At 38.2% G+C, this 13,299-nt stretch overlaps 1 protein-coding gene across 1 annotated transcript in view; it reads right to left on the reverse strand.

Moving 5' to 3' along the window:
- ANO3 (anoctamin 3) overlaps nucleotides 1-13,299 on the reverse strand; it is a 225,775-nt gene that overhangs the window by 115,802 nt on the left and 96,674 nt on the right. Inside the window, exons 8-10 of the mRNA XM_004708249.2 lie at nucleotides 10,377-10,483; nucleotides 7,785-7,840; nucleotides 5,713-5,834 (exon numbers count right to left, since the gene is read on the reverse strand). Of these exons, the coding sequence (XP_004708306.1) occupies nucleotides 5,713-5,834; nucleotides 7,785-7,840; nucleotides 10,377-10,483 (285 nt within the window). The remainder of the gene's footprint in view (nucleotides 1-5,712; nucleotides 5,835-7,784; nucleotides 7,841-10,376; nucleotides 10,484-13,299) is intronic.

Raw genomic sequence — 13,299 nt, forward strand, 5'->3', positions numbered from 1 at the left:
GATGAGGGCAACAAATGTATAGATGTGCTTTACACAATTGATCTATGTATTGTGATGAATTGTATGAGCCCCAATAAATTGATTAATTAAAAAAAAATAATATAATTACTGACTATTCCTGTACTTGTTACACATAGGAGGCAACTTGATCAGGAAACCACAGCCTCAGATTTGTTTGAATAGGGAAATTAATTTTTAATTCACCCACAAATTAAAAATGCTATGAATTTAAGACATAATCTTCTTGCTGGTTATAGAGGGCTGGGCCTTGCAAAACTATTCTATGTTGCAGTGGCAGGGTCTAATGTGTTTCTGGCTTATCAGCATGCCAATTCTGGTAACAAGAAGTCCCTTGAGGTTGGAGACCATGTTGAAATGCCCTTTACACTAATGACCCTCATCTTGTATGAGCTCGTTGGTTCCCTGAAGACAAAATATCTACTTCCAACCTGCAAACTTTCTCTTTTATATCAGCAGTCAAATACTTGGTATTAGCAGGTAAACAACTATACTTACTTAACATAAATGGTGCTTACCAGAAATTACCTGAAGCAGCCCTATATGCTTGTTTGAAAGCCCAATTTTATTTTAATTCCCAATAAAGGTATTTTGTAAAGCAGCACTTCTCTCCATGTATACATCTCTAAAATAACAATAAACAATCTTTCCAGGGTTTTAAAAAGATTCTGAGGTTTTAACCTGATTGACCAATTCAGTATCAAAACATCGTGATGCTTAACATAGTCAAGTACTTAATGTTTGAAATAACGGACCTGCTGTTGGATGTTTGACCTTTATACTTTGTATTCATTCTCTACCCCTTTCTGCTCTCAGCCATGCGCTCCGGGTGGCTAAGTGGTTAAGTGCTGGGCTGCTAACCACATGTTAGCCATTGGATATGATCAGCTGCTCCTCCGGAGAAAAACGAGGCTTTCTGTTCCAGAAACCCACAGGAGCTGTTCTACTCTGTCCTATGGACTCACAATGAATCCACCTCAACTTAAAAATTGCAGTCTTATATTATCTACCTATCTATCCCTCCATCTATGTATGTATGTATGTATCTATTTATTTTCCATGTGTTCCAGGAAGGTTATCTGTATGGACTTCATCATGTAGGCTCCCTTCTTCCTCTGGCTAGCTGGGGATTCAGCCATCCAAATTGGAGATACCAGCAGGAGATTTGGGGCCAGAGAAGACATGTTACCATATTCATGATTCCAGCGTCCTCCTTGTTGGGCTATGATCTGGCAGGACCTGTGTTCTACCTTAGCCATAGCTTCGGTCAGGCAGCGCCCATATGTACATGGTCGCAGGCTTTGGTAGAATCCGCTAACCGCTCCCTCTCTGTGCCCCGGTAAGCCTAGTGTCATACAGCTTGCCGCTGCTGCTACTCCCTGGGCGAATCATCATCATTTGATGGGTCCCTCAACTCTATGCAGACTTCTTGTTTAATTAGTTCCTTTATAGAATTGTATTCATGTGCCCTTTTAGTATTCTATCTGTTTCTTGTGGAGGGCACAGTTATGTTACTCTTGACATATATCATTCATATGCTTTAAAAATTGCAGTCTTACATTAACTTATAAAGTGAATGGCCCTTGTCCTTTCCTTCTACACATATTTTAACTGACTAGAGACTTGACTAATTCCATGTTAATATATGCTTTCCTATTTTGTTAAAAAAAATAACTCCTTCAAAATGAAAAGATTATTATCATGAATGTAATAACTGTATTTTCAGACTAGTTAAAGTTGAAGGCAATGCCTCACTAGAATAAACTCCCCCAAATAAACTTGACGTTCGAGAGGTCTCTGCTGACATGTAAGTGTATGAATCGATGCTGTGCTGGCCGTTTTCTTCTTTACGCCCAGATCTCCTTTTCACCTTCTCCCTATTATGACTTGTTTTTACCAAGGATCTAGATTATCCAGGTCTTCTTATGGTAAGCTTGGAAGTCCTGGAAAACATGAAGCTGGGACATTTTCTCACTCTTTTTTTTATTAAATACTTTTATTGGGGCCTCTTACATCTCTTCTCACAATCCATACATTCCTCCAGTATGTCAAGCACATTTGCACATATGCTGCCATCATCATTTTCAAAGCATTCTCTTCCCACTTGAGCCCCTGATATCAGCTCCCCATTTCTTCCCCCTCCTCCCCTCACCTTCCCTCACAAACCCTTGATAAGTTATAGATTATTACTTTCATATCTTACATTGTCCTCCATCATCCCTCACCCACTTTTCTGTTGTTCGTCCCCCTGGGAGGGGGGTTATATGTCGATCCTTGTGATCAATTCCCCCGTTCTCCCCCCACCCTCCCCTAATCCTCTTGGTATGTCTATTCTCATTGTTGGCCCTGAGGGGTTTATCTATCCTGTATTCCCTGTATTGTAGGCAGTATGCATGTTCTGGTCCAATCCAATTTGTAAGGTAGAACTAGCGGAAAGTTGTGTGTTTCATTGGTGCTTTACTGCACCCTGACTGGCTCATCTCTTCCTTGTGACCCCTCTGTGAGGGGATGTCCAATGGTCTACAGATGGGAATTGGGTCTCCACTCCATGCCCCCTACTCCAACCCATTCACATTGGGTATGTTTTTTTCCTGGGTCTTAGATACCTGATACCTGATCCCATTGACACCTCATGATCACAAAGGCTGGTATGCTTCTTCCATGTGGACTTTGTTGCTTCTCAGCTAGATGGCTGCTTGTTTATCTTTAAGACCCCAGACACTATATCTTTTGGTAGCCGGGCTCCATCAGATTTCTTCACCACATTTGCTTATGCACCCATTTTGTCTTCAATGAATGTGTTGGGAACGTGAACATCACAGAATGCTGGATCATTAGAACAAAGTGTTCTTTTGTTGAGGGAGTACTTGAGTCGAGGCCCAATGTCCATCTGTAACCTTAATTCTTAACACATAGATATGAGTACATAGTTCTATTCCCCTCGTGTTTTATATATATGGTTTCTCCACAGTAACTATGTCATCTCCGTGGCTTCCCTCTTGGCCCCTTCTCTGTAGGCAGACCCAGCAATGATATAACCGAAGTCAAACTCACTGTCGTCTACTGGATTATGACTGTTAGCAACCCTATACATTGGTCCACTCACCACAAGGTCAAGAGTTCAGAAGGTGAGAGAATGGTGAAGATTCCTGCTTCCATACAATGTTATAGCATTTGTATCTCATCGGAGCAGCTCTGCTCTGCCCTAGGGAGGCACTATGAGCAAGGATGTTGTTGCTGTTAGGTGCCATCATGTCGGTTCTGACTCGTGGTTACCCTTTGCACAACAGAGCAAAACACTGCCCAGTCCTGTGCCTCTTCACAATTGGTCGTATGTTTGATTCCATAGTCGCTTGGGTAAGATATTCCTTAGTCCTTAAAGTAACATCTTTGCTTTTCAACACTTTAAACAGGTCTTGTTCAGCAGATCTACCCAAATGTAATGTGACATTTGATCTCTTTACTGCTGTTTGCATGAGCATTGATTGTGGATCAAAGCAAGACTAAATCCTTAACAACTTTAAACTTGCCCCCCATCTATCTTATTGGCCCAGTTGTAAGGATTTTGGTTTCCTTGACATTGAGTTGTAATCCATATTGAAGGCTACAATCCTTGATTTTCATCAGCAAGTGCTTCAATTTCTCCTGACTTTCAGCAAGCCAGGCTGCGTCATCTGAATGTTGTAGGTTCTTTATAAACATTCTTTTGATCTTTTTCATATAATGCAGCTTCTCTGATGATTTGCTCAGCATACAGGTTCATCAATAAGTATGTTTAGAGGATACAACTTTGACACACACCTTTTCTGATATTAATCAATGCAGCATTTCCTTGTTCTGTTTGTATACTTTCGCAGGTTCTACAGGAACACAATGAAATGTTCTGGAATTCTCATTTTTTTCAAGGCTATCCATGAGTTATTATGACCCACACAGCTGAAGACTTTTGCACCGTCAATAAAACATACATAAAGACCTAGTATTCACTACTTTCTGTCAAGATCCATCTGACATCAGCAATGATATCCATTGTTGCATATCTTCTGAATCTGCCCCAAACTTCTGGCAGTTCTCTGCCACTGTACTGCTGCAAATAGTGTCAGATGATTTTTAGCCGAGTTTCCCTTGCATGTGATATTAATGATATTATTTTATAACATGAGCATATCCTTTATTCAAAATGAATACAATGTAAATCTTTTAGTCAGTTGGCTGTGTAGGTATCTTGCAAATATCTTGGCTTAAAAGAAGAAGGAGTGCTCCCTGAGCTTCATCAACTTGTTAAAACATTTCAGTTGGCATTCCACCAATTCCTAGAGCCTTGTTTGGGGGTAGTATTTTCAGTACAGCTTGGGCTTCTTCCTTCAGTACCATTGGTTCTTGCTCATATGCTTCCACCTTCAGTATTGAATGCTGACCAGTTCTTCTGGGAACAATGAGTCTGTATTCTTTCCATGTTCTTTCAGTGCTTCCTGTACCATTCCATATATGTACCATAGAACTTTCAATATTTCAAACTGACGCTTGAAGCTTTGTCTTGAGTTCTTTCGGTTTAAGTTATACTGCGTATGCTCTTCCTTGCTGGAATTCTAACTCTATGCCTTTGCACATTTCATTACAGCTTCCTTGGTCTTCTTCTCAAGAGGCCCTTTGGAATTTTCTGCTCTGCTCTTTTACTTCATCATTTTTCTATAGACTTTAGATACTCTCCCATTAAGAGTAAATTTCAGAATCTGTTCTGACATCTACCTTGATCTTTTCTGTCTTTTTAATGACCTTTTGCTTTCTTCATGAATGATGTTCTCGATGTCACCACTCATCAGGCCATCTGTCATTAGTGTTTAATGCATCAAATCTATTCATGAGATGTTCTCACAATGCAGGTGGGATATACTCAAGATCATACTATGGTCCTTGTAGACTTGGCTTATGTCGACTTGTTTGATAATGGTATTCATGAAACTCAAGCTCACTGCCATTAAGCTGATTCTAAATCATAAAGACCCTATAGGATAGGGTAGAACTGCCCCTGTGGGATTCTAAGACTGTAACTCTTTACAAGAGTACCAAGCCTCATTTTACTCTCACAGAATGTCTGGTGGTTTAGAACTGCTTATCTTGCAGTTAGCAGCCAAATGCAAAACCATTTTACCACCAGGTCTCCATTTGAGCAATGCTATAGCGCCTGCTAAATGGTCCAGATGTTCCTTGATCTATGGTAATGTTAGCCTCTTTTCATTGTTTCTCCAGCCTCAAGGGTGTTAGCAATGTATGCCCGCTGCTAAAGTCTGATTCCATACTCTCACTAGCATCTAGTCAGTTCTGACTCATCGTGACACTACAAGACAGGGTAGAACTGCCCAGTGGGTTTTTGAGGCTGTAACTTTTTATAGGAGTTGACTGCCTCATCTTTCTCTTTCAGAGCAGCTGAAAGGTGGATTCGAACCACAGAGACATTATGGTTAGCAGCACAGTGCACAGCCGCCTATGCCACCAGGGATCCACTGGATTTCTTTATGACCAGTGTAACCAATGATCTAGATCTAGAATACAGAAGAATCAATACTGACTTTTTTCCTCTTTGCACCCTAATTGATACAGATAATTCAGTGGGTGATTAAATTATTACAGGTTGGAAGAAACCAACAGCAAAACAACATAGTGGATCTTTCACTGTTAGGTCCTTTGAAATACCTGATTAAATCCAGGGGCTGATACTTATACCACATTCCCCAGCGTGCCCAGAGCTCATAGAGCAGATGTCGGCTATTCTGAGGCCCGTGGCTTTTGATGGGCAGTCTGCTCTTGTAAGCTCCCTGAAACACAGAAAACAGATGAATTATTATCTACTGTCTCAGTGAAATTTGAGCTGAATTAAGGTTGCTTTTTGTTGTTCTCTGAGCATTAATTTTGAAATCTATTGAAAGCTTCTGAAATTGTAACCTTAAACCCATCACAGTAATGATGCAGTAATTGTGTGTATGTGTGTGTGTGTGTGTGTATATATATATACATATATATATGTATATGTATATATACATATATATATGTATATATATATCCATTTAACTTGTCTGGAACCTCTGAACTTTTAATAACATATTATATTCACCTTCACAAAGAGAAATTGTGATTCTCTTTAGTCAAGAATAAGTACAAATACAAATCTGTATTAAGAAACAATCCAATGCCATAAAAGGTTTACTTTATATTTTGTTTATGAGCATTTATTTTCATTTTATAAGTAGATTAGAATCAGTGCTAATAAAAATACTAAAAAATACTTATGAGTCAGAAGTGCTAGTCATGTTTTAATATCAAATGTTCAAAATTTATTTCAGATAAAATATACCAAACACCAAAGAACTTTTCAAATTCTTGTACTCTAAAATAGTATCAAAAATCTGCAATTTAAGCAATAAATATTATATATCTCTTATAAAGCAAAGTTTTCCTGATAGTGGATTTTTTTCTGCTTTTATAACTATGAGAATAATATTTTCTGAACCAAAACATGAGACCTGGGGGATACTAAACTCATCTTCTATGTTCAAAGGTATGATTCTACTTTCATGAAGACTATTCTACTCTTATGAAAATTTGAAATAAGGAGAGCTATACCTCAGTTTCCTCAGCTATAAAATAGGGACCATAATAATAACGATGCCCAACAGAGAAAAATGTTGATGTCAATTGCTTTTATATGTTTGATCAGTTGTAGGCAATGCAAAGGAGGAAAGTGTCATTAGGACAGCTCCCAACAGGCAGGAATGTGAGTTCCTATGGAAAGAAAGGGCACCTGGGATTATGGCTGATGATTGCATGAAAATTGAAATGGGAAACATTCATGGATGTCATCTTTGTGCCTCCAAAGAAATAGGGAAATTAATGAGGTAATTGTAGTTAAAGTGACTCTCAAAGTTCTTTGCTAAGAGTGACTCAAGGTCTTTAGAGCCTAAGTCTAGGAAGATAAGGAGATTGAGGCGAAGATCACAGTTTAAGCATGAGAACATCCACTTGAGCAAGGTTTCCTTGTCTGTAATTTTGGAGCGATCTGTTATGGCTAAATGCCACGAGACTAGGTATCTCATGAAAGGACACCAAATCTCAAATTTCTATCTATGAATGCTAATAACTTTCAAAAATATATGGCTTTCTTTTCCAGCCTTCATGCTCAAATAGGCACACCCTAGTCTGCAGATGCTAAGCTTTAGAATACCAACTTTATCACCATTTTAAATGCTTAATAAGCTCAGCCAACCTCACTCTTCTGAGTTGACAATCACATGGAGTTTGGCTGCAAGAAACACTAACCCAGTGATGGTGTCAAGTCATGGGCTGTGCGTTGTTGTTGTTGTTGTGTGCTGTATGCTAGTAGATTTTCAGGTGCACAGTAGTAGGCGCCACTCTGACACCCACCTTGTTTGTGTGTGGATCAAGCAAGGAAGTCTGTGCTGAACAGAGAGAGACTGCCAGCCACCCTTTCCCCAAATGGGGTACATGTAGAGCCCCAAGTTAGAGCCAATGCTCCTTCTGAGGCTTGGATTCCTTCCTTCCTGCTGTGTCAATGAGGACCAATTGCTGGAGGGCCAGGGACAGAGGACTACAGGGCTGCATGGGCATTCTAATGGCTCTCAGAAAGGCACTGGCCCACACCTTCACTGAGCCCTTTGAACAAGTCTCAAATGAAAACAGTGGTCGTTATCACAAGCATAGGAAACTTTCTTAATCAAAATGGTATTTTTAAAATGATTTTTCTAAGTTACCTCATGTGGGGGAAATGCTGCTTCATATGCACCATTGTTTATAAGTTTATAGATACCTGGAAAGAGGAGAAAAAGAAGAGTTTGTCAGTCAGTTTGGATTATATTTTCCTCTTAAACAATACACTTGAGACATAATTAATTTTAAATCTTAAAATAGCTCAACTGTCTTTGATAACTGCTCTGTTCACGAGGACAATAGGCTGTGAACAATGGATGCCAAGAGGCCACTTGTCTGCCTGTAACATTCGTAAACGTGGTAATATGCTAACATAGGTTTCCAATTTCCATGTCTCAAGTGTGGTGCATACTATTTGGAACTATCTGAATCGGCAGGAAACTTAATTTTATTCTATTCTCAAAAGAACCAAAGTTTAGACAAGAAATCATGGGAATCCCAAATTTCAAAAAATTCTCAAAAAGATATTAAATTCTTTAAACTGTTAAAAAATTACTTAGCCTAAGAAATATAGCTTATAATAAGAGACACTTTCCTCAAATCCCCTCCATCTCAGTGAGGATGCAATGAAGTCGTTACTTTTAATAGAGTTCTACTAATAATGAAAATTGGGATAACGATTTTTAGAGAGTAATTTTTGTTGTAATATTATATATAGGTCAGGAGCTTGAAAGAACTGAATATCCCTAATTTGGGAATCATCTACATATTATGGAATAATCATTTATGTTAGGTATTTAGTACATTGTGATTTGGTGAATGTGTGCAATGAATATTATCAAGCTATTTACAACAATATTTTCAAATAGTACCAAAGAGCTTGAGCTATAAGTTAAAAATTATATGGCCAATGCCAATTAAAGCATAATATAGGAAATAATAAATACTGCCTCGCTGTGTGATTCTTACTCTTCAGTATTCATTTTTAACAATGACAACTAAAATGTGGGGTGATTTTAAACTTTTTATACTTTGCTTCTTTCATTTTCTACCAAGGAAATGACCATTTAAAAATCATTAAAATGTCCTATTTATTTTTAAAGATTAAAGGTGTAGTTTTATACAAATTTGCATGTTTTAATTCTTAGCCTGGATTTCTTTATTTTTACTTCTTGTTTCAAAAGCATCTGACTAGATTTTTAAAAAAATCTTTCTTTAGGTCAACTTTGATGTCCAAAATAACTCTTTGGACTGCTCTGTACCAATGGGGTTGCCCCTTGGTAGCCAAGCAGGTAGGGGTGTCTGCTAAGTGAAAGGCCAGAGGTGTGACCCACCATGTGCTCCGTGCGGCAAAGATGTGTCATCTGCTTCTAGAAGATTGACGGCCTTGACCGAGCTACTCTGTCTTACAGGGTCACCGTGAGTTGGATTCAACTCAACGGCAGTGGGTTTGGGGCGTTAATGGGATAGCTGGTCAGAAAGGAACAAAAGTCCGGTAAAGATCTGATATGAAGCATAGTTCCTGCAACTCATGGTACATTTTATATTAATGAAAAACCATAAGGATTATTATCCATTTCTATCCGCTACCGATTTTCTATGTTTAAGACATTTTCAACATGACTAATGTTTGATCTCTTTCAAAAACAGAACAAATTCATGACTCTCAATCAGTGCGAGCTCCCAGGAAGTCTCAGTGGCTTAGTGGTTCCGAGTTGGGCTGCGATCCAGAGAGCTCTGCTTGGAGAACACCAGCCGCTCCGGGACAAAAGACAGGGTTTGCCACTGCTGTAACCTGTGACAGTCTGGGGAACTCACGGGCAAGCTCTACCCTGCCCTACAGGGTCTCTGTGATGGACTGATCGCGTTTGTCTCCTTTGTTTATCCAGCCAAATAGCTAAAACGCTAGCCTATTCTGACATGTTTGCCCTGCTCTGCTGTTTGAAAAATTTCCAGTTTAATTTTTCTAGGTGAAACTTTCTCAATTATTTTTAGCTCACTTCTAAATATCCAATACAAATATTTACACATTTAAATTTAGTCGACAGTTCACCTTTTGCAGATAGCCTATATAAAGTTTCCTGCTTCTTTCTGTTTATGGATATTTCTGTTTATCAATTAAGGAAGACTTAGAGTTTTGTAACACTCGATGCATGGTCGATATGTTTTTACTTCAACAGAGAATTACCAATTTTCAACTTCCACAAGTGGATATTCTATGTTCAATGTTTGTATAACATATAGCACATAACAGATCCTCAGTACATTTATAATAACTACAAAATTTATGACACATATTTTTTAAAGAATATGTTGATAAGGAATAATGTAATTAATTACTGGTCCCTAAGATGGGAATTGAATTTGTTTCTGTTTTTTTTCTATTATAAACAAAGTTGAATGATAGCATTCTAACATATGGTTATAAAAATCATATTATTTAGTTAGGAAACGTTCAGAAGTAACACTTCTGTGTCAAAATGTTTACACACTTTATATGTTGATACATATGACCAAATGCTTTTTGTTTGGTTTTATTTTATTAAAATGCTGCAAAATAGAATATTAGAGTTTTGTTCAACAGGTTATATCCTGACTGAATACACAAAAGCAATGCTTCCAATTTAAAAAATAATAATTATAGTTATTACTCCCCATATATTCATTTTCCCTAGGGTGTTAATTACTGTTCTTACCCACTTTAGATACTCCATTTTCATATTTGGTGTGCTGCAGCACGTGATAGACTATTCTGCTTCGGGCAGCATTACTGAAGAAGGTTTCCTTATTGTTTATAATAAAGCTGTGAAAATGAGGGAATTGAATTTAGCATTCAAAGCAGAGCATAGAATCCACAAGTGTAATATGCTGTTGGGAATATCATCCATCTGTTTTATCTACTGAAAGGACTACATGCACGTAAAATATGATAAAGCAGAATAGAAAACATCTTTTTAAAAAGAACATTGAAAGGAAAAAAATGCATCATAAAAAATATAAGACAGTATCAAATATTCATTTTAATATCTTCTTTCGGTATATAAAACTCTAGACAGCCTCATATTTCTTGTTTATCATGGAACAAGGGGGGAATAGATTGCACATTTGTTTCCATAAATTTTGTACTACCTTCGCAATGTTGTTCCAAATAGATCACATTAAAAATTAAAGCCAGTCCCTGTACCTCCCTTCTCACACCGGCTGGTCTTGCTTTTGGAACTTCAGCAACAAAGAACAGTCGTTCCACCCTTCATGCCCTGCAGGCCCAGCCCAGAAAAAATACTAACGAGGGAGTGTGTGATCATTTAAAAAGTAATATCAGATAAAGGATGAGTGCAAAAGGAAGTACAGGGTCTATCTTTGCATTTACTTGATATTATTTTTAGGTGCCTTTGAGTCAGTTCCATCACCTAGAGACCCTATTCGACTAAGAGCTTAAAACATTTAGTTTTCTGGACTTCACTTAACACTGAATACTTCCTGATTCAAGTACTTTGTCTATGCTAATGATAAACCATCATTATTTTCAGATACTTGGCATTAACATATTAGATGTTTTATCATCCTTGTTTCTTCTTTATTTACCACATTCAAACAGGTGTCAAACTCAAACTCTGTGCAGCCTCTCTCCCGCTTCAATGCTATTTCTGTTGTGGATCACTTTTGCTTTTGTCTCGCTCTAAGAGGATTGTTCTAACTGGCCACCAATGTCCCCCCTGAATTTCAAAACACAGCTGGGATCCTCAGAACCCTCCTCTACTTAAAACCTATCAGCAGTTTCCATTACCTGCATAATTAAATATCCTGTTTTCCTGCCAAGGCCTCTACACTTGCATCCCTCCCGACCCCGCAGCCTAATTCCCATAGTCTCTGGGGGCTTGTGCCTAAGAATTCATCAATTTTTGACATCTATGACCACTTTAGAAACCTAGCAGTAAGGGGAGTTATGCATGGGGTGGCAAGCTGCAAGGTGAGTAGTTCGAACAAACCAGGAATTCACAAGGAGAAAGATGAGTCCGTCCAGTACTGTTAACTTTACAGCCTCAGAAACTGTACAACGTTCTACTTGGCTCTCGCAGGCGGCGATGACAGCACCATGACAGTAGGTGCTTCCACCTTCCAATACAATCCTTTCACGCTGTCTCTGTTGGCCTATATCTCTCTACCTCTTTCATTAGTTTTCCTTTCTGAAAAGTATCACCTCCTTAAAAAAGGCTTTCCACTCCTTGACTGCATGTGGCTTCTCCCTCATCTAAAATAATCTGCGCTTTATATTTGTCTTTCCTACATATTGCTTATTCTTTGCCTTGATTTATGGTAATCTATATTCCTGTCCATTTCATTAGGTTGTAGCCCAGAGCCAATGATAGGAAATTTGAAATATTTCTTAGTACAAATGAGAAGCCATTGGAGGCTTTTAAGCAAAGTCATTGTATAATCTGACTGATATTTTCCAATGGTCACTCTAATATTTTCTGGGTTCAAGAAGAAAGAGCCAAATGTTTTTTGTTGGTGCTCCACAGAGCATTAAAGGCTCCAAAACAGTTGTGGTAGAAAGTTGAAGAAGATTCCACAAAATGGTGGCCTTTCTCTAGAGTCTAAATCTATAAATTAGCTGGACTTAAGAATGTTTCTCTCCCTTCCTCCACCTGAAATCACAAAGAATTCTGCTAGAGTCACCCCCAAATGTAAGATACTGAGTAAATAGAATAATGGGGGTGCAGGCTTTCCCATTGATTGTAATATTGGGTGAGTTTGAATTATACTTCCCCCTGTTCTAAACCTCAAGCTTGCCATCATACACGTCTATATTGTTGTTGCTATTAGGCGCCATTGAGCTGGGTCCATTTCCTAGGGTCCTCATGGGGACCAAACACAACAGTACCCATCCTACCAATTGTTCTTCTGTTTTAGCCCATTTTGACAGCCACTATGCCAAGCCTTATGTGCCCTAAATGCAGTCTAACAGCTCTCACTAACACATAGAGCATACGGCTAAACAATACTGTAGCTAAAGGTCTATAACACACTGTGCTATATTTATGCTATTTTACTTATTTTTATTGATATTTTCATTGGCTATATTAAACTAAGAGAATATTTGAAGGCAATGACTGTGTCATAATTCCCTTTTAATCTCCAGCTTGTGCTATAGGACCTGGTTCATATAGATCCTCAATAAATAGCAATTGAATAAATGGATGGATAGAAAATTATAGAGCAAACCCAGCTCCAAAATTTCACTTAGTTTTGAATCAATCACCTAATGTTAACGAAAATGGGCAGTTCAATTGATAGAAAATATTAGGTATATGTAATTATACAAAACCCAAATTCACTGCCATCAAGTTTATTCCAACTCATAGCAATCCATTAGGACAGGGTAGCATTTCCCCTGTGAATTTCTGAGGCTGTAAACCTTAACAGAATAGAAACCCTCTTCTTTATGCAGCAGAGCAGCTGGTGGTTTAGAATTGCCGATCTCTTGGTTAGCAGCCCACCATATAATCACTTATTCCACCATTGAGGGTTTCTAAATATGATGGTAAACATATTAAAATGTATGAATTAGAACAACCTAGTCTTCAATCTGCCATTGAAGATGAGAGAACCGTGCTT

This window comes from Echinops telfairi, unplaced genomic scaffold (genome assembly GCF_000313985.2).
Source record: "Echinops telfairi isolate 266 unplaced genomic scaffold, ASM31398v2 ScPeMD7_60;HRSCAF=208, whole genome shotgun sequence".
NCBI classification, from domain to species: Eukaryota; Metazoa; Chordata; class Mammalia; order Afrosoricida; family Tenrecidae; genus Echinops; species Echinops telfairi.